Raw genomic sequence first — 22,730 nt, 5'->3', positions numbered from 1 at the left:
CAGATATAAGTGATATCATATGGTATTTGTCTTTCTCTTTCTGACTTCCTTCACTCAGTATGAGAGTCTCTAGTTCCATCCATTTTGCTGCAAATGGCATTATTCTTTTTTATGGCTGAGTAGTATTCCATTGTGTATATATACCACATCATCCTGATCCAATCATCTGTTGATGGACATTTGGGTTGTTTCCATGTCTTGGCTATTGTGAATAATGCTGCAGTGCACACGCGGGTGCATGTGTCTTTTTCAAGGAAAGTATTGTCTGGATATGTGCCAAAGAGTGGGATTGCTGAGTCATATGGTAGTTCTATGTATAGATTTCTAAGGTACCTCCATACTGTTCTCCATAATGGTTGTGTCAGCTTACATTCCCACCAACAGTGCAGGAGGGTTCCCTGTGCTCCACACCCCCTCTAGCATTTTGTATTTGTTGACCTATTAATGATGGTCATTCTGACTGGTGTGAGGTGGTATCTTGTGTGAGGGATCTTTCTTATAGTTAGTCTTCTTTCCTGAGACATTTGGTGAGACTTGTAAAATTTTGGAGGATGCAAATTAAGTACTTATAAATACCTCATTAAAAACAATCTATTCACAGTGTTTTTGCTCCAAAATGCTTAGTACAACTTTTATCCAAGGCAGAGAACAAACCGATAAGAATATCCAGTTTTGTATTCTCTATTGTTATAAAAAGCTCTCAAGGTTGCTGAAGGTCACTGCTGGGCAAGTCTCCATGTGTAAGAGGTTGGAGTGTGCACATGTATATAAATATTTCTAAGGTTAAGGAATTCTATTTGCTGTGATGCAAATTGTGTACTTTCCCTTGAGTTTTCTCCCAATATGTATCAAGGAAAATATTGTCCTAGATTTTATTTCTCATTTATAGGAAAGGGAAAGAAAAATGTGAAGTCCATGTAGATTATTTGTGGCTTGAATCCTTATTTCTGAGAGAGGTTAAGTTAAGTGCTCCCTAATGCTTTCCTTTCCCAATGTCACTGCTTTTTACCTCTCTCCTTACTTCTTAAGCTTCTGAGTGGGGTGCAGTTGAATATGTGAACAGGACTGGCACTGCCTAAGGAAAATTAGGAAGCTGCCTAAGCAGCCTGATTTATGAGGCATTGAAAAGCACAGCTGACCAAAAATATCTCCTTCACTGGACTGTCATCAGTGCCTGAAATTCCCATGATAAGAGTTACCCATTAAAAGTTTTCTGCAGACATGCATGGTTTATTTGAGTCAATAAAACATCTTGTTTGGGAGAAATAGGAAGATGGGAAAATGGGAAAGTATCTCATTAGAATGATTTATTTATCTTATCAGTCTCTCAATCTCTTGGTCCAGAGTAGCATCTTAAATAGTAAGTATACTGTTTAAGGCTAGAGGGAAAGTCGAGAGTTCAGAGTTTTGCATAGACTCTGAGCAGCATGGAGTCAGTAAGCACCTGGGAGGAGATTGCCCAAAATGGACCAAGGAACTAAGGTACCAAAGACAAATTTAGGTGTTTCACAGTTCTGTTTCAGGCCAGGTTAAAAAGTAGGGTACATAATAGTTGGAGGGATATCCTTTCAATTCCCTTTCTCCACCATCATCTTAGTTCTTAGGTACCATAATAGGATTAATGATTCTATTATTCATAAAATAGTATTTGTGGTGAAGGCCAAGTAACTTTATGACCAGAGGGAGGTACATCATAGAAATGGAATCAGTGATAATTCTAACTTGGCTGAGATGGTAAGAGTGTCTAAGACCAGTGTTTCACAAAGTCTTGTCTGTAGACCACTGGTATCTGCGTCACTACTGGTACTTATTAAATTGTCCCTTCCTGGTTCCCACCCAGACCTGAAACAGATATTTTGAGGTAGGGGCCTTGGACTCTGCACTTTAAGAAACATGTCTCTTGATTTTTTATGCACATTATTTGAGAATCATTGGTTTAGAGGCCTCAATAGATCAAAAAGGTTAAACATATGGGTCCTAGGAGTTCACTGGTGGCGCAGTGGATTAAGGATCCAGTGTTGTCACTGCCGTGACTCAGGTACTGCTGTGAAATAGGTTCAATCCCTGGCCTCTGTATGCTGTGAGTACAGTCAAAAAAAAAAAAAAAAAAGAAAAAAAAAAGAAAGAAAAGGTGTAAATTCAAGCTTCAAATCCCAGCTCTGCTGCTTACTTATTTGGTGACCTTGGACAAGTTTTTTAACCCTCTGGCCCTCAGTTTCTGCCTAATTACAGTACCAACTTCACAAGGTTATTAAGTGATGCCTGAAGAGCTAAGTCTTGTAAAGTTTAGCACAGTACCTGACACTTAATAAGGGCAAAGTGATAGCCGTTATCAAGATGAGTATGTTTATTAGAAAAGACTCAGGCAATGTTTATTGGTACTTTGTAAAAGATAAATTTAAAATGTATTTCAATATATGGCAGAACCGTTTGGTTCCCTGATTTCCTAATTACCCATTACCTAAGGATTTTCTGTGGTTTTATACTCTTTAGCTTTTCTGGCTCTTCAAACATAACTAACAGCAAAAGAGTTAGGTGGAAAAATTTTGTAATAAATATTCAGAACTATCTCACACAAATCATGATATCTAGCCGAGGAGGAATTGGTTGACTATGTTCTACTTTGCAGTGTTTGCATATCCTTACTAAAACACACCACCTATTCCTTTTCCGGCTGTTGCTTTCCTTTGTTCTCTTATAGCTCTACCTTTGTTTCTTGCCTTTTGGTCACCTTGGCTGACAAAGTGCCTACATTCTCTATTTTTTTCTGTTTCCTTGTCTCTCTCTGGTGTAGTTCCTTCTTATTCATCTTGCAACCGGAATTGCTCTACAGAGCAAGATTAAGAGTTGAGAGAACTGATTTGAAATGCTGTTGAATTGCATGGTAGTTTATTCAGGGTCATTATTGATAAATTCAAAAATGGACCTTATGACTAAAGAGATGTTAGAAAATCAGACCAAGAGGAAAAGAGCAAAGATAAACATGGACTCATTATTTTATCTTAGTATAAATTACGGAGAACAGTATTACCCTAATGGCAATGTAACAGTGAGAAAGATAGTAGAAAGTTATGTAATCGCAGGGTAGAATAATGGGATACATTATACTTTGGAATAAAGGGAAGGGAAACTGGGACAAATATTGACCGTCAATGTTCTGCAGCTACGATCTGAAAGAAACAGCCAATGAGGAAAATGGTGCGCTCGGCATGGTCTCGTATAGATTCCTTTCTGCATGCTAGGATCCCCTTTTGGTGGTTAAATTATGAATTCTGCAAGTTAGAATGCTTGGGTTTAAACCCAGCTCTGCAATTATTAGCTGAGTGTCCTTGGACAGTTTAGTGTTTCTTTGCCTAAGTTTCCTTATCTAGGAAATGCAAATAATAATAGCATTCCTTTAGGAGTGCTTAGGAGGATCAGATGAGAACACATATAAAGAACTTAGAAAAGTTCCTTCTTTGTAGTAAATTCTTAATTGTTGATTTCTCTTTGTGTGTTATCTTACTTTGTTCTATTTACTGAGTTTGAAATCCTCGGTGGTGTCTTGGCTGAGGAGGAGGTGTCCAGGGAGTTTCTGAGCAGACCATTTTGCTCACACTCTGAAAATCTGCTAACCGTGGTTATTTTTCTTCCTGAGGAGCAAGGTTCCCTGTCAGGCTGCCATTCCCCTTTATTCACATAAGTGCATTATGATTTATTTGGTCATCCCTAAAAAATCTTGGATAGCCTTGGATTTATAAATTAATGTATTACTAATGTACACACTTTGAAACACAGTCATCCACCTATGACTACATATTAAGAAGCTAGAAATATATTCAACATTTACCAAAACCCTCTCATAACAGAATATGCATCTTAATTCTGGAACTATCTATTTGGCCGAGTGCACATTTGTTTCCCTCTCATAACTAGCATTCTGTTTTGTTGTTGTTGTTATTCAGCATGTATAAGCTGACAAATAATAGAGCTGAGAATTTGTCACTTAAAATATTTCTTGTCTCAAACATGGTAATGCTTGAAAAGCAAAGAAATGTTTATATCCCTTTGGCAGGAGTGTAGGAAAGCAGGAACAAGGGCATCATTTTTCAAAAAGTATTCTCAGACAAATCATTCTCTGAGAGACTGAAAAAAAAAAATCAGTCATGCAAGGCACACCCTTTTGCTTCTATTCCATTTTTATCATACCAATCTCCCTTGCAAAATTGAGGTTGTTCATAAATATTTTCCTTCCAAACTGTGGGAAATAAATTGTGAGTAGCTTTGGCTCTTTGATAAAGTTAGGTTAGGGGACTGCTTATCATTGAAACAATGAGCACAAAAGCAGTTCAGTCCTGGGGCCTCTGACAGGACTCTGGGCAGCAGAGGCGGTGCTCGTGCTCCTTGTTCTCAGGCATTCCAGGGCAGTGGCAAAGGGACAGCCAGCACAAGGAATTTTCAAGGTTCTTTTTCCCACCCCTCAGAGTTGATAAGCTTCTAATCATTGAGAAAGGGATTTGTTCTGCAAGGACCCAAAGTATCCCAAAGAACTGTGTTTACCCACAACAGGCCTTGCTCTCTGTTTAACATCTCCAGATGGACACTGCGTTTTGGACTCATGGTCACATCCCCACAGATTTGACCTCATTTAGTAGACACTATTAAAAGATTATCCTTTATTGAGAATTTCCATTGCATCAAATACTAAGTATTCGAAACATTCGTCTACGGGGAAAGTGATGTAATAAGAGTGCGTAGGCCGGGGTGACCTCAGGCAAATTATACAGGTAGCTCTGTGGAGATTATGTAACTAATCTGCTGACTAATAAAGCCCAGCAGCACAGAGAGTAAAGCTCTGGGGGCAGAGACTTTCCACTAGCTCTTAAAGGAAGTGTTCTTGTTCATCTGAAGCCATAGATGGAAGTTTTGTATAATTCTGTTGCCTTGGTACTGTGATGATTATTTTGAAAGATGCCAGAGATTAGAAAGTGTGGTAGAATGATGGAAAGGAAATGGGATCACAGGATGGCTTGCTCACATTTCATTTTGTTGTTTATTTTTACAAGTGTGGAGCTTGCTTGCTTGCTTGCTTGCTTGCTTTCTCTTTTTTCCTTCTTTTCTTTTTTCCCTTTGGAAGCCCTAACGTTCTGTTCACAGGAAGTTGAAACTGCAGTGAAAGGGCTACAAGTGATTTGAAAATCAAGGCTTAAGAAACGATTATAACAGTGACCTTTTTTTGGAATGTTGCCAGAAAAGGTGTTGAAAGAGCACCTAATAAAGATTCTGTCAAAAGGACTGGAAATATAGGGGCCAGCAATTTGGCAAACTAGCTAAAGTAAACCTTCGGTTAATGATTTTCTTGAATAGACTTTAAATAGTTGGTTAAATTTGAATTGAAAAAATAAATTATAAAAGCAATAAGTAATAAATGAAGCAAAGTCAAGCAACGCAGATATATGCAAAATAAAAGGTGAAAATCTCTCTCCTTCCCTTGCAGGGGGAAATACTGCTATAACCTGTTAGTCTTTCAGGCTTTTTGAAACACTGTATATATTATTTATTTATTTGAAACACTGTACATATTCTGTGTTTCTGGGGGTGAGGACTAATACTGTGAGTATTGTTCTGTCATTTTCTTTCACTGAATAATATATCATGGACATCTTTCTTATCTTTAAAAAGTAAACATTATTTATATTCTTTTTAATGGGCAATAGTTGTTTCATATAAAGTAAAATGGAAAAGAAGGTAACCTGGCAATTTTGAAACTTAAGAAAATCCTGTATTTGATGTATTTAAAATATTTTCTAGGTATAGTATACTTATAGCATGTTTTATAAGTTGCTTGTAAATGATGCCTACTAGATAGCATCCTACCTACCAGGATAAGAGAGGACTAAGTAAGAAATTTAGAGATAACAGGTTATAAAAGCAGTTTTCATGAGAGTATGTATAATTCCAGTTCTATAAAAGGTATGTATATGCGTAGAAACAGTCTAGTACCATCTATACTAAAATGCCAACAGCTGTTATCACAGGATGGTTGGAATATAGGTATTTTTTTCTCATTATAGCTTATTGTATTCTTAACAACTTTTTTTTTTTTTTCTTTTTAGGGCCACACCTGTGGCATGTGGAAGTTCTTAGGCTAGAGGTTGAATTGGAGTTGCAGCCGCTGGCCTATACCACTTGCCACAGCAATGCCAGATCCAAGCCATGTCTGCGACCTACACCGCAGCTCACCGCCAGGCCAGATCCTTAACCCACTGAACGAGGGCAGGGATTGAACCCGTTTCCTCATGGATACTAGTTGTGTTCTTAACCTCCTGAGTCACAATGGGAACTCCTCAATGATTAGTTTTATTACTTTTTAAGTTAGTTAAAAAGTAAATGTAATATAAAAAATGCAGTGTATCTGATGGAAAAATTGCATGTCCAACACCTACAGAAATTAAACCCATATGAATTAGCTTCCACTCCCTCCCCAAACACCAGAAAGGAGTTAGAAATACCGGGTCCTTATTTGATTTTCTTAATTTAAGGAGTTTGGTTTGAGTTCCCTCATTAAGAGAAGGTGATCTTTAGCGTCAATGAAAGAGATGATCAGGAAATGAAACAAAAATCAACAGATCATATTCCTTTATTACATATATGAAATATAAAAAAATTAACAGAGCAATATATATATATTTTTTGCAAGTCCACAGGACCTCAGGAAAAAATATGTTCTGTATGTGAAGTTAATCTTATGGCACTGTGGTTCACTTTGTGTGTATTCAAGTACAGAAGAAATGGTATGTATAGTGGTTATGCATGCATACAGAAGATGAATAATAATGAAAAAAATTGTAATTTGGTGAACCATCACATACATTGTGTCAAAAAATGAGTAAATAGAATGACCATATACTGTTAATAAAGACAAGGAGGAAACAGTTTCAATATTCAGGTTTAAATACTAAACACAAAAATAAAACCAATTCTGTGTCTACAATCATTTTTGAAGTGTATATAAGTGCACTGCAAATAAATGGGCTTTTTAAAATTTAAAGTCCATTTCCTCTTTATCCAAACATATTATTACACATATGACTCCTTTCTCTTATTTTAAAGTTTCTTCTTGTTTTGTTTTTTTAAAAATGTTTCTTCCTAGCCAGTGTCCGTGGAATCTAACCTCTAGCCTGAAGCGGAGACTTCATGCAAATATATTCTCCTTTCAGGTTGCCTCTTCACATAGTTTCTCCAAGTGTTCAAGGTTAAAGGGTACAACTTCCTTTATATGGTCACTTTTTTCCCACACATAGTAGTAGTGCTTCTGTTTCAGCAGGTTTCCTTATATGCCCTTTTCTTTTCTTTCTGTCAACAGCAGTCTCCAAACTTTCACAACACAAGTGGTAGGTAGTAAAGTGCTTTATACAATGGAATACTATATACAGGTGGAGAGATTCCATTTAACACCCCACAGACCAAAGTTCACACACACCACGTAAGAGAAGGCTCTTTTTAAGAAACACCTTTTCTGATAGTAGGGTTGGGGATTCCTTAAAATCTCATTAATTACTTCAAGTAGCACAAAATGGAAGTAACATATCTGAAGCTGAGAGGAGTCCTTGTTAGATGCATTGCCCTTAATGGATCACTGCTAAATATCATACTGCTATTAACATATCCTTGACAGTGAGGAATTTCAGAATCAGTCCCAAAGAAAACAGGTATAGAATTTTTCATTTCTCTTTATGAAACAAACTATATTTAAACATGGACCCCAAAGAAATAGGTTAGACAAGGCCCATGCATTAGAACATGTCTATATATTTTGGCACTTAAAAAAAATTCCAGTTTCATTTTTGAGGTCTCCTTTCCATTAGGTTTGTGTTTTGTACAAAGAGAAATTCCATTATGTGCTATACACCTCTCCTGCTACTTGCACTCTCTTTTCAAAATATCCATGACTTTTCTTCCAAGAGATGGTTTCCAGTGCTGGACAAAACTCTTCATATTCACCACTAGTTTGCCTGTTCTTACATCCTCATGTCCTGCTACAAGGTACTCCAAACCTAAAAGAGAACAAAATTAGAGGCTATCTAGTATCATAATTTGTTGAAGGGGAGATGTGACTTTAGCAGTTTTATACATGCATGGTTCATGGTTTTATAAATTCATAGCTGGATAGGGAGTCATAGGTAATAACAGCTAACATTTAGTAAATATTATGTACCTAGTGCTTTAAATATATGATCTCATTTAATCTTGAAAATAACCCTGTGAAGTAGGTATTATTTTTTTTCTGTCCTTGTTTTGCAAATGAGGAAACTTCAGTTTGGTATGCTTAAGGATCAGTGCTTCCCAGGAAGCAGCAGCACTCTGACTCAAGCTCTGGCCTGAGTGTAGAACCTTTTTTTTTTTTCCCTTTTATGGCCAACCCATGGCATATGGATTTCCTAGGCAGGGACTGAATTTGAGCCACAGCTGCGACCTATGCCGCAGCTGTGACAATGCTGGATCCTTTAACCTACTGCTGCCAGGCCAGGGATGGAACCTGTGCCTCCACAGCAACCCGAGGCGCTGAGTCAGATTCTTAATCCACTGTGCCACACTGGGAACTCCTGAGTGTAGAACTTTTGCTCTTTACTATACCACCTTTTATGGTAAAGAAGTCAGGATCCTATGGGTACTTAACATTTTGCTATAAATCAGTATTTCTTAGAGACTCACTGTATGTGGTAGTGTATATTAAGGAGGATTTTATAAAAGAGAAACAGCCATTTGAGAAAACATTTGAGAAACAACAAGTTGAGAAAACTTTTCAGAAAACATTTGAGAAAACATTTGAGAAAACCGTTTGGAAGATAGCTAGGGTTATAGAGAATAACACATATTTCCTATGTAAAGTTTGTATGTTTTGGAATATTGGATGTTTGTTTGTTATACTTAAAAAAATGATAAGACTTAACCAGATCTAGTGCTGATTTTATAATTCAAAGTTCTTTTCAGGCTTCAAGTAAAAACTTTTGGCAAACAGCCACAAAATAATGAAAGGACACTCTCATTACCTGTATATTAATAAAAAGAAATATGATAATCTCCTTCAGTAGTTGTTTATAGTAATATTGATATAGGTATTTTAAAACAATTTTATTTAATGTTATAGGATAGAGAAAATAAGTAATTACACTTGTAAAATAAAACTTTTCAATGTAAGATAAAAAGACCCATACTTTAAAACTCAAGGGAAAACATGAGATGTTACCATTCAATTGAAAATGTCTATTTAAACTCATGGTTTATGTATAGTCTTGTTCATTCACTGAAATGGCTTAAAAAATGTCATTCCAGTAGTAATGAACACCTGTAACAAACATAATGTGGTCTCTAATAACAGGTCTCACTAAAAACAAACCAAGGCTTCTTGGTGAAAGGCTTTTTCTAGGTCCAGGGCAGGAAGATACAAGGGAAGCATGGGACTTCTTAATGTGCTTAAAAGCAAGGAAGCTTTCAGAGATTAATGGGGATTTTATTCATTTATTTATTTAGTCTTTTGTCTTTTTAGGGCCGCACCCACGGCATACGGAGGTTCCCGGGCTAGGGGTTCAATCAGAGCTGTAGCTGCCAGCCTACACCACAGCCACACAACGCCAGATCCAAGCCGCGCCTGTGACCTACACCACAGCTCAGGGCAACACCAGATCCTTAACCCACTGAGCAAGGCCAGGGATTGAACCTGCAACCTCATGGTTCCTAGTTGGGTTTGTTTCCGCTGCGACACGATGGGAACTCCTAATGGGGATTTTAAAAGAACACAGGAACCAGTAGGAGGGGGTTATGACTTGCTAAAGTTTTGAAAATTTGAACACTAAGAACGTAATAATTGTGTGTTGAAACATGTCAACACAACAAAAATCCCTAATTCCAAAGTGGTACTCAAACAAGAGAAATCCAAAGAAAAATTAGCTTATCATCTTGAGGCAGTTGTTAAAACTGTGGAAATTGGAAATTAAAGGGGAAGAATTTAGCATTTATCCTGCTTTTACAGTAGGAACTACATTTCACAGTAACCTAATAGCCCAGCTTGGGAGAGAAAGTTCCCTTACAGAATAATGTCAACTAATAAATGAAGGGAATTAGATGAAATTAGAAAAACATTATTTCTCAAACTCTATGAAACAATTCATTCAGGAAAGGATTGCCAATTGGTGATAAAATCATTAAATGAATAGTTAATGAGAAGCTGGATGTTTGTATAGTGACTAAGTAACTCACACTCATTGTTTTCTAGTCTCGAAAGGGAAAATAAAACTGCCCAATGGCGAGATCAGACTCATCATTCTAACCCCAGAGTCAACTTTAGCAACCCCGATGGTGGGTCATCCAGGTACTATGTATTATCTGATGTGATTTAACATGAAGCACACAACAATATCTATAATGAATTCTGGTCAAAATGTTTGTCTTGAGTCTATCAAGCTATTCTTCAGATATCACAAGAAATGTAGGAAGTAGAGGGACAAACTAAATGATACCACAAAGAACCAGCCAAACAAATATAAAAGGCAGGATAATCAACAGGATACCTGGTCTGATTTCTTCAACACCAAAAAGAAATTGTGCTTGAATAAAAGAGACGTGAGGGACTTAAAAACCAGATACAATGTGTAATTCAAGACTGAACACTGGCAAGGACAACCAGCTCTAAAAGACCTTTTGGGATCAGTAGGGAAATTTGGATATAAGCTGAGTATTAGAGTATATGAAATAAACTAAAATTTAAGTTAACGGTCATTAACTGAATAAAGTAGGCTATGTACAGACTAAAGCATGTACTATAATTTCATTTTTGTTAAAAAATACAATATATACATGCGTAGAGAATGAGGTGGAAGGATTTGCCCTCGGATGTTAACAGAGATCATCCTGAGTAGGAGTGTAAAATTTATTTTTTTTAATTTTCTTTTAGAAGTGTAAAATTTTTAACAATTCCCCTAAATTTCTATAATGTACCTGTATTGCTTCTATAATAATAAAAGGGTTATTAAAGACTATTAAAAGAAATGTCCTAAACTTAAAAATAGCTATGATGGGATTTTCAAAAAAAAGAGAGAAAATAATGACACAGGTTTCAAATACTGGAGAGCATTAATGTAAGATGAATTATAAGGTATTTAACATTTTTTATTTTTATTTTATTTTATTTTTTATTTTTTTTGTCTTTTTGCCTTTTCTAGGGCCGCTCCCTCGGCATGTGGAGGTTCCCAGGCTAGGGGTCTAATCGGAGCTGCAGCAGCCAGCCTACGCCAGAGCCACAACAACGTGGGATCCGAGCCGTGTCTGCGACCTACACCACAGCTCACGGCAATGCCGGATCCTTAACCCACTGAGCAAGGCCAGGGATCGAACCTGCAACCTCATGGTTCCTAGTCAGATTCGTTAACCACTGTGCCAAGACGGGAACATCCTAAAAATTAAAGGGTAATCCTTAGCTTCTGCATGAAAAAGAATCCCAAGTATTTGATTAACAGACTAGTTAAAATATAACGGACTTTTTTTTTTTTTTCCTTTTTTTTTTTTTAAACGTGCCATATGGAATTTCCCAGGGACTGAATCCAAACCACAGCTGTGATCTATGCTGCAGCTGTGGCAAAGCTGGATCCTTTAATCTACTGTGCTGGGCTGGGGATTGAATCCTGGCCTCTGCAGTGACCCCAAACCACTTCAGTTGGAATCTTGACCCAATGCACCATAACGGGAACTCCAACATAATGGGATGTTGTTTGTATCATCTCTAAATTAAGAAATCCACATTTTTTTTTTAAGGGTTGCACCTCTGGCATATGGAGGTTCCCAGGCTGGGGGTCAAATTAGAGCTGTAGCAGTGGCCTAAACCACAGCCACAGCAATGCCAGATCTGAACCTCGTCTGCCACCTACACCACAGCTCACAGCAGTGCTGGATCCTTAACCCAGTGAGCAAGGCTAGGGATCGAACCTGCGTCCTCGTGGATGCTAGTCAGATTCCTTTCTGTTGAGCCACGACAGGAACTCCCTGAAATCCACATTTAAAAATACAACAGCTGAATAGCTTTGAGAACTTTGTCTAGATACTCATGTTGCAACAGAAGAAAGGGTGGGGGAAAAACTGTAATTGTAATGTATACATGTAAGGATAACATGACCCCCTTGCTGTACAGTGGGAATATAAAAAAATTATTAAAAATAAATAAAAATAAAAATAAAAATACAACAGGAGTGCCTGTCGTGGCTCAGTGGGTTAAGGACCTGACATTGTCTCTGTGAGGATGCAGGTTCAATCCTCGGCCTTGCTTATTATGTTAAGGATCCAGCATTGTTGTAAGCTGAAGGGTAGGTTGCTGGTGTGACTCAGATAGGTGCTGCGGTGGTTGTGGTATAAGCCTCAGCTGCAGCTCTGATTCAACCCCTAGCCCAGGAACTTCATATGCCACAGTTGTGGCCTTAAAAAAATATATCTATGTAATAATTTTCAGTGTTAAGTCTAGTATTTTAAAGGACTTTCCTATAAATAGAACAAATATAAGAGTTTGCCATCATTTTGCAGTATATACATAAATTAATTAAAATAATGGTGAATAAACCCATAAATTATGGGACAGCATCATGCCAAAAATTATCGTGGAAAACAATGTTATCTGTTGCATCACTTATTAGCATGTTCATTTTATTTTCCTATCTCTATGCTTTCGACATCTACCTAGCTACAAGTTTGAGGGCACAAAGTTTACTTTGTATCTATAGAAAAAGAAAATATACTTTAGTGCTAGTCTTGGTATTCTAAAATATATAATTGATGAATGAGTAGATATATGCATGCATGCAGGAATGAATGAAGTAGCAGGGATGCCAATTAGACTGCTTTTCGAAAGTAGCAAAAGGAACAAGTTGGAGTGTAAGGTTTCAGAGTTTTCTTATCAGCTTTCTCTGGCTTTTTCTATTGAACTTGTAAAAATGGAAAAACAAAGTGAAATGAAAGAGTGTCTGGTTTTGCTTTGGCAGGTTCCAGTCTTTTCATCAAAGCGAATAAACATGTTTTCAAGAATTCTTTGAATAATTGTTCTTATGTTTTCAATCATGATGAACTCAGTTGATTCTTTTACCCTGTTTGGCAGAAACCCTATTAGGAAGTATAGCTCACTTCCTGGAGGGTGGCTCAGATGGTCAAAGCTTTTGTTTTTAATGTCTTACTAAAAAACTGGATGGATTTCTTTTCTTTTGCCAGGATAGTAGAAAGTGCTTATAGGGATAACTCCCAGGTAGAGATCATTGGGAAATAAAATTTAATGACTCTCAGTTTCTGGTATTCAAACTCCAAGATTCTGATCACTTCATTTGTTCTTTGGAAACATTTATTATTTAAAATGTCTGTAAAATTTTTCCTTATTAAAATTTAGATTAATTTAAATAAAATGCAAAGAGTATGAAAGATTAGACAACGATCAAAAGTCAAGAGTTTGGCATTCTTGCTGTGTGGCCCAGCTGGTTAAGGATCCGGCTTTGTCTCTGCAATGGCTCAGATCGCTGCTGAGGCACAGATTCAGTCTCTGGCCTTGTGCGGTGGGTTAAGGATCTGGCGTTGTAGCAGCTGTGGTATTGGTCACAGCTGTGTCTTGGATTCAGTCCCTGGCCTAGGGAACTTCCATATACCAAGGGTGTGGCAAAAAGAAAGAAAAAAAAAAAAGTCAGGAGTTTTATATTACTCTTCAGTTTAGATTGGGAGATGGGGATATTTTATTGATAATTTCTCTCTTTCTTTCTCTTTCTCTCAGTTACCTGTTTCTGTCAAATTTATTAACCAAAGACCATAATGGCTACTTTTAATATAACTGTCATTTCCTGGACTTAAATTTGAAAAGAATTAGACCAGAACACAAATTATGAACCTGTTTTAGCAGTGCCATTAAGACATAGATGGCAACTATGTGAACAGGGAAATACAGAAGATTTTAAAATATATTGTTTTACTAGAACATACTGTCTGGGTACTACATTATAATTATTTCAGTATTAAAGTAGGTCCTGGAGATAGTATTATCAAAAATCTAAATTCCATCCTCACATGTAATGAGGGAGACAGAGAAATAAACATCTTATGACACAGCGTGAAGAGTGTACTTATTGAGTGAACAGGAAAGAATCCTATGCTCACTTGCTTGCCTCTATGTCTGCCATAACATTGAAGGTGCAAATTTCCCTCCATTCCAAATTTCTCTAAGATTCTGTAGTGGCTTTTGTTGTTTGTTTATTTTTGCTGCTTCTAATTTGAAACCAGAATGACCATTTAATGAAAAACAAGATGATGAAAACTTGAGAGTTGTTTTTTATCCAGGAGAAACAGATGCTTCTCATGCAATAGTAAAAATGAATTCAATATTATTTGCACAGATGGAATTTTGGGATTTGAACTTCCTTTGGGAGCAAGTTCTAACCAGGACAATGTAATAGGACCTAGTTTTCCAGTACAGTATTAGCAGCAGATAAATTCATGAAAGTGCTTTCCTTGCTACTGGCACCTGGAACCGATCTGAGACTTCTCTTTCAGGATAGAGAATATCATATTGCTGGATTTAAAATAGTTTATTTTTATAGAGCATGTAAAAGAGAAACTTTTTTTATATCAGTTCAAAGAATTCCATTTGGATTTCCCCCAGAATTCAGATGGTGAAAAGGAGAGATGCTCTTGCTGAGTTTATTTAGGTTGTAGTTCAGAGAATGTAAGACAAGCAGCAAATCAGCAGAGACAAGGTAGGTATCAAGCTAGAAAAGTCTAATGCTCACCAGGGTTGAGGATTGGACAAGTGCAGCCTCTGTTAGTCCATGATTCTGGGTATAATGTTCGCTTTCCTCGTAAAATTTTCAATTTGGTAGATTTTAAGACTTTTTTAATCTTCACATTGACCTCAGCATGAGATCCTTTATCATGAGCTGATAAAATCTTTATTTTTAGCACTGTAACAACATAATCCCAAAAGTCAAAATGCATGGAATTTCATACTATCCTTTGAACTGTGAACAACTTAAATAAGCATTTCAGAGTATAACGGAGAAGTGAACTAATGATGATAATGTGGAAATTTTCTTTAAAAGTCATTAGAAATTAAGAAGTACAAACAACTATGTATAAAATAAATCTACAAGGATATATTGTACAATACAAGGAAAATAGCCAATATTTTATAATAACTATAAATGGAATATAACCTTTAAAATCGTGACTCACTAGTTGTACACCTAAAACTTACTTTTTTTTTTTTTTTTTTTTGTCTTTTTGCCATTTCTTGGGCCGCTCCCGTGGCATTTGGAGATTCCCAGGCTAGGGATCGAATTGGGGCTGTAGCCTCCAGCCTACACCACAGCCACAACAACGCCAGATCCGAGCCGCATCTGCAACCTACACCACAGCTCACGGCAACGCCGGATCCTTAACCCGCTGAGCAAGGCCAGGGATCGAACCGCAACCTCATGGTTCCTAGTCGGATTCGTTAACCACTGAGCCACAACGGGAACTCCACATATTTTATTTTATTTTATTTTTGGTCAAATACATCTTTTTTAAAAAAAATTTTATTAGAGTATAGTTGACTCACAATGTTATTTTCAGGTGTATGGCAAATTGAATCAGATATATATATATATATATATATATATATATATCCATTCTTTTTCAGATTCGTTTCCCATATAGGTTATTACGGAACATTGAGATTTCCCTGTGCCATATAGTAGGTCCTTGTTACTTACCTATTTTATATGTAGCAGTGTATATATGTTAATCCCAACCTTCTAATTTATCCCTCCCCCCAACATTTTTCCTTTGGTAATCATAAATTTGGTTTTAAAATCTTTTGAGTCTATTTCTGTGAAGCTTCTGTAATATTGAGATCAACTATTTATACCTCAATAAAAAGAAAGAAAATCAATAATTAGGCTCATTGATTTTGTACCAACGTCATCTCATTTATCTGTATTGACTATCTTCTTTCTTTGATGTTTTCAACTGCTGTTTCTTTCCATATCACTATGCTAAAAAATATCACCCATTTGCCTACGGCAAATAAATTCCGCTTTTTAAATAGAAAAAAGATGCACAGGAAGTAGAATTGTTATCCTGGCTTTTATTTAGATTCAACTATATTATATACTCTTATGGCTAGCTTTGTGTTATGGCAAAGAGCAAAATGTTACTGCCAGAATGTATTTTACATATTCTAAAGAGATTAAATAATATTATTAATTACTTGATTTTCTTTCTCCTGGTATAAAATTCAGACTGACTGAGGTTAGGAAGCTGTCCTTCCACGTGATGGCAGAGATCCAGTTTTCCGTATGACTCATGATTCTACTATGCTGTTCCATCTATGAAATGGTTGTGGACAGAGATTAAGTAATGGGCTAAGTTGCAGTGGAGAAGAAAGTAGACCTCAAGAACATTGACTGCAATATTCTGTATTATTAGGAGAGTTCCTACTGGCTCATCTATGTCTTGATGGACAATTTTGTGTAATAAGAGAACCTATCTTTAATATACTTAAAGATAAACATAAAGCCGTTTAGAATTTGAAGACAGCAACAGTCTTTACTTAGGGCAATGACATTTCCCTTTGTCCATACACTTTATTTTCCTGGTATTTGAAAGGTAGAGGAGTCTAGAGTATATAGAGAGGGCAGGGAAGAGACTCAGGCAGAGAGCTAGTCTCAATGCAAATATATTTCCTCTTCCTTCTCCCTACCACTTACTGAGCATCTAGTATGTGCAAGGTAATATGCTGTGTGCTTTTCAAAAATCTCATTTCATGGAGATGTGGCGTCATCCTTATTTTACAGATCGGGAAGTCTGGAGAGACTACCCACCCAATAAACCAGAAATAAAACCCATGTAGTCTGAATCCAAAGTCTGAACTTTTAATCACTGTAAAATATACTGCTTTCAGCTGATTGCTTCGTAGTCCTAAGTAGGAAAAAGTAGCCCAGGAATCATTACAGATTCCCTTTTAGATGAATAAAACAGGAAGTATCCATAAGAAAGGATTATGGTCATGATTTTTCTCTTTTTGTTGTTCACCTCTTTTCCACATAGTAGGATGACCTTGCCTTTGATTTAAAAGCCTCCTGCTCTCACCAGGACATCCAACACCATCTCTATTAGGGAAATCTAGGTCAAGACCAGAATACTGTGTTTACTGTTATTATATAAAACTGGTGCTTTGATTTTGAGAATGTCATAGACCAGGCCACCCATTTCCTTTAAAACTCTTTGTATTTAGTTAAATAGATCCTTAGAAGCATTCAAAGACTTCAAACTTACCATATGAATATTTCATTCTACAGAATGCCTTGGAGTTTCCTAATACCTGTTCCTTACACTCGCATTTACCTACACAAAGTAAGTGAAAAATGCTGTTAGTTATTTAGAAACTAGCAAAAAATTGGCAAGTAAATAAATCCAAGTGGCATAACCCTTTAAGGCTTGAGAGATTCATACAATATAATCCGTAAGAAACCATAAAATCACTCAAAAAAAAATAGAGTCATTTAACTAAATTAGTTATCATCCAATATTGACCTAAAAGAAATATAGAAATGTGGAAGCAATGATATAGTCTAATGTTTATAATGGATATTATAAATATAGTCTGGCATTAATATTCATGCTAATGGAATGGAACAACTGAATGGATAACCTACAGGAAAGACAGTTGTCTTTTTACAATTGATGTTCACCATAGTAAAAGTCAAGAAAGATAAAATAATGGAGCAATCCTTTGAAGATAATGCTATCCAATTTTTAAAGTATTTATTAAGGACCTATCATAGGCAGGACATGGTATTTTATACTTCAGAGTATATAAAGATGAGCAAGATACAGTTCTTGCCTTAAGGCCCATAATTCAGTAAGGTGAATAAAGCAAGCGTAGAAACAGTGATACATGTTCTAGGACAGGTGCAAGCGTAGAAACAGTGATGCATGTTCTAGGACAGGTACGATATGCTTGGATGGGAGGGCCACATATCTGGGAAGATGGAAAAAGGCTTCATAGCTGAAGAAGAATTCGAAATGGACTTTGAAGAATAACTAGGCTATTTCTCCCAGCAGTTAAAAGTATGTATCGCAGTTATTGAGTATGAAAGAGTTGCCAGGCCCCATGAAGACTTTCAGTGCCTTTGTATATAGTCTATAATAGCATGCTTGTATCTACTTACCTGTTTTCTCTCTAGACTGTGATCCTTGAGGACAATGGGTGTGTCTTATTCATCTTTCTATTCTTAGAGCCCAGAACAGATAGGATTTTGATGCTTGCTGATTTAACAACTGGGTAGAATTCTATCCCTTCCCTGACCCCTCCCCTTCTGCCCTCACGCATTGCATTTTTTAGGGATTGAGTGGTATACCAGCAGGTAGCATTTATTCAGGAGCACTTAACTACGTGCCACATGCTGTTTTGAGTGTTTCACATTTCTTTACTCATCTCAGGCTCAAACAAAGAGAAATGTGATAGGAATACAGAGAAAAAGGGATGAGCAAAGAAAGGTAAGAGAGAAAGGGCAGAGTGCATTCATGGAAGAGTCAGTTGTTCTGTTTATCCTCCGTACAGAGTGAGTTGAAAATAGAAAGTATCATGGAGGACTTTGATTGATTTTTAGTTAAGGCCTGAATTCAGTTTGTTAGATGAAGGAGAATTTTCAGAGCTGCTAGCTTAAAGAAATTATACGAATTAAAACATATATGTGAACATTAATCTGACATTACTTTATCAAACTATTAGTATGATGGAAAAAATGTAGGTAGGGACCAATTAGAAACTAGTGAAATTGGTAACACATGGCAGCAATTAAACTGAGTTCCAACTATAAGACTAAACTTTATAAAGAATTTTATTGAGGAGTTCCCGTCGTGGCTCAGTGGTTAACGAGTCAGACTAGGAACCATGATGTTGCAGGTTTGACCCTGGCCTTGCTCAGTGGGTTAAGGATCCGGCATTGCCGGGAGCTGTGGTGTAGGTCGCAGACGCGGCTTGGATCCCGCGTTGCTGTGGCAGTGGCGTAGGCCAGTGGCTACAGCTCCGATTTGACCCCTAGCCTGGGAATCTCCATATGCCCCAGGAGCAGCCCAAGAAATGGCAAAAAGACCAAAAAAAAAAAAAAAATTATCAATATGATCTATTTAATATTTATAATAAGTATTTGATATAGGTATTATTAACAAATGAAAAAAGGCTCAGAAAAATTAATTAGCTTGTTCAAGGTAGCATAGCTAGCAAGTAGAAAAGCCAGATTTTAATCCTGGGTTTGGGAGAATCTTAGGCTCCTGATCTTTCCACTGTACTGTCTTTCTAAGGTAGATGCAATGTGGGTCTGAGAGGTGGGCATAGAGAGGGATAAGTATCAAGGGATGCCACAGAGTTAGGGTCTACAAATCCTTTTAATGGATTGGATGAGGACACGAGAAGAGGAAGCTAAAAATGTACTTGAACTTTTTAAGCCAAGGTGACAGAGACAATTGTAGTTTCACTAACAGAAATAGGGAAATTAAGAGAAGGAGAACATTTTAGGGGTGCATAATTTAAGGAGAAATAGTACTATAGATTTGATAAAACTAAAAATCACATTTAGGTAGTACACAGTATTCTGGCTTCAGTAAAAATCATTTTTCATATTCAATTAATGTCGATTTAAATTTTATTAGTTTTATTGGCTTATGCTTAGTTTGTAAAATTGTTTTGTTTTATAGTTGTAAAAAAACTGTAAACATAAGGAGTTCACAGCTAGCTTTTGCTTTGTGCGTATTGAGTTGCACCAGATCTGTAAGAATATTTTTCCTTTAAATGGATCTCTGCATTTCCATTGAGTTATCTCTCAACTGTGTAAAACATCCAAGTATTAACAGTGGCATCACCAGATTTGGGTTTTTTTCTTTTACTGTGATGTTTTGCGTTTTCTGAGTTTTCCATGATAACTGAATGTTACTCTTACAATCAGAAAATAAGCAAAAGCTTGTTAAAATACCACTTAGCTATATATTTAGTAGTGTTATACTTACGGGGTTCAGTACTCTGTCAACCTCAGAACTAAAGAGTTCCCCTTATAAGATCCAAAATGTTTTTTCTGGTTTGTCATGAATCATTGTTACTCAAGACCAGACCTGGAAATGAGATTATCTATTGTCTCACCTGAATGTCGAAGCGCAGAAAATCCTTGCTCATCTTCCCACTCCCACGTTGGTTCACTCTTATTGTGCATAGAATGGAAGTCAGGAATGTCATGATACCAGTCTATGTCTGTGTTGCTGATAAAACAGAAAGCGATGGAGAGTTTATTAAGGAATTTCTTAGAACTTGAATGAAATGAATATATTTGTAGAGATTTAAACCCTATCAGCCACCTTCCCATCCTTCCACTTTTCAGAAGTAATGTTGTAAAGGCCTGTTGTTAAAAGGAACAATTTACTTTGCAAAGTGAACCAGGCCCTCTCTGTAATCTTGCAAGAGCATATTACTTGGTTCTGCAATTTGACAGAAATTCTTTAAAAAGATATGCGAATACACCTTTGCTCCACTAGTAGCATGCAAGGTTTTCCAAATCACTACAGGATCTCCAAAAGAATCTGAAAGACACATAGGTGAGAGCAAGAGCCATGCAGAGCTACCTGCTGGTGCAGTCTCCTGTGAGAGGGTCGCAGCTTCCAGCACAGTCACATGGCCTGCATCCGTACTCTCCAAAGCCCCAGTATCCCACCATACATCTGTCACAATGTGGCCCTGCCACCCCAGGCTTGCAAGGGCAGTCACCATTGCTAGGGTCACAGAAGGTCACCGAACTGAAAGGAAGGACAGCTGATCCAACTGGATGACAGGAACACACTACGAAAGAGAGGACACACAGGGGCCAATGAGTGACTAGATTGTCTGTGGAGTCTACTAGGCCCAGCAATCCCAAAATGGCTTCCTTTCACCACACAGCAGTGTCTCTGAGACTCCTCCTTTACCAACTTGATGTGTGCTCAGTGAATGAAAGCTCATTAAATCACAGATAAGAGGGCATCATCAGAAAAGCACATCTTACTGCTAAACCACCTAATTTATTCTAAAATTAAAGGCATTGCAGGAGTCCCCATCGTGGCTCAGTGGTTAATGAACCTGACTAGCATCTATGAGGATGTGGGTTCAACCCCTGTCCTGCTCAGTGGGTTAAGGATCTGGTGTTGCTGTGAGCTGTCATATAGTCGAAGATGAGGCTTGGATCCTGAGTTGCTGTGGCCGTGGCGTAGGCCAGCAGCTACAGCTCCAATTCAACACCTAGCCTGGGAACCTCCATGGGCCGAGGGTGAGGTCCTTAAAAAAAGACAAAAAAAATTAAGTTAAATTAAAGGCATTATGTTATGAATGGCTTTTGTTTGGAGTGATGAGAATGAATCAGCAAAGAAGACAAAGGAGCAGTATGTGAGAAAGGGAAAAAAACATGAGCGCATGGTGTTCTGGAAGCTAAACAAAGAAAGTTTCAAGGAGGTGGACAGTATCAACTATGTTACATGCTGATAAATCCACAAAGATAGGGAACAGGAATGGATTATTGCCCTGACAGCACGAAAACCATTGCTGTCCTTGACAGGAACAGCTTCAATGTAATAGTGATTGGAGAACCTCATTAAAGAAAACTCGCTCGGGAGTTCCCGTCGTGGCCCAGTGGTTAATGAACCCGACTAGCATCCATGAAGACAGGGGTTGGATCCCTGGCCTCACTCAGTGGGTTAAGGATCCAGCGTTGCCGTGACCTGTGGTGTAGGTTTCAGACTTGGCTTGGATGCTGTGTTGCTGTGACTCTGGTGTAGGCTGGCAGCTCTGATTCCACCCCTAGCCTGGGAACCTCTGTATGCTGCGGGTGCAGCCCTGAGAAGCAAAAAAAGAAAGAAAAAGAACACTCAAGAGAGAATGGTATAGAGGAATTTGAGCATGAGAGCAGACAGCTCTGTTGAGAGCTTTTCTATAAGGGCACAGAAATGGGGTAGCTAAAATTGAATTGGAGCTATGAACTGAAATGAAGTTTGGAGTTTTTGTTTTGTTTGAAGATTGGAGAAGTTACAGCATGTTTGATGTTGATGGAAATGATCTAGTAGAAAGGGAAAGATTGACGACTAAAAGGAAGATGGGAGAGGAGCCACAACGAATCCTACTAGCATCCATGAGGATGCAGGTTTGTTCCCTGGCCTCACTCGGTGGGTTAAGGATCCCATGTTGCCATGAGCTGTGGTGTAGGTCGCAGACGCAGCTTGGATCTGGCATTGCTGTGGCTCTGGCATAGGCTGGTGGCTACAGCTCTGATTGGACCCCTAACCTGGGAACCTCCATGTGCTGCAGGTGCAGCCCTAAAAAGACAAAAAAAAAAAAAAAAAAAAAAAGAAAGACTTTTAAAAGGGATGTTTTAACATACTTGAGTAAGGATAAAAGGATGGGGTCTGGTGTAGAAGAGGAGATATTGGTCTTCGGTGGGAAAACTGTAGTTCACAGTAACAAGGCGAAAAGCAGAGCATACGGATACCAGTGCAGGGAAGCGGCTAATTTCAGTGATGGGAGCTGGTGGGATTTTTCTTCTCATTGCTTGTATTTTCTGGGTGAAACGGAAAGCAAGATCATCAGGTGAGAGAGATGATGAATAGTGGAAGTGGGAGAGTGAATTAGAAACTTAAGAAGTGAAAAATAATTGCCAGGTAGCATAAAGACCACCTTTTGA

At 37.6% G+C, this 22,730-nt stretch overlaps 1 protein-coding gene across 6 annotated transcripts in view; it reads right to left on the bottom strand.

The window, feature by feature from the left end:
* Positions 1–6,603: 6,603 nt before the first annotated feature.
* Positions 6,604–22,730, bottom strand: part of NTN4 (netrin 4) — a 113,688-nt gene continuing 97,561 nt past the window's right edge. For 3 of the 6 annotated variants that reach the window (XM_021092741.2, XM_021092742.2, XM_003481747.5), the window contains exons 6-10: positions 20,650–20,863; positions 20,174–20,289; positions 17,311–17,379; positions 14,784–14,954; positions 6,604–8,036 (exon numbers count right to left, since the gene is read on the bottom strand). In XM_021092741.2, coding sequence (XP_020948400.2) covers positions 7,900–8,036; positions 14,784–14,954; positions 17,311–17,379; positions 20,174–20,289; positions 20,650–20,863 — 707 coding nt within the window. In that variant the 3' untranslated portion in view covers positions 6,604–7,899. Of the gene's footprint in view, positions 8,037–13,732; positions 14,955–17,310; positions 17,380–20,173; positions 20,290–20,649; positions 20,864–22,730 lie in introns of those variants that run through there. The other 3 variants (XM_021092743.2, XM_084957575.1, XM_084957574.1) reach the window with 2 other exon arrangements.

The sequence above is a fragment of the Sus scrofa genome, chromosome 5 (genome assembly GCF_054392235.1).
Source record: "Sus scrofa isolate SSC_HxYL_T2T_F1_AM1 chromosome 5, Sscrofa_HxYL_maternal_Yorkshire_Landrace_v2.0, whole genome shotgun sequence".
In the NCBI taxonomy this organism is placed as follows: domain Eukaryota; kingdom Metazoa; phylum Chordata; class Mammalia; order Artiodactyla; family Suidae; genus Sus; species Sus scrofa.
This window is presented reverse-complemented; position numbering and strand designations above follow the sequence as displayed.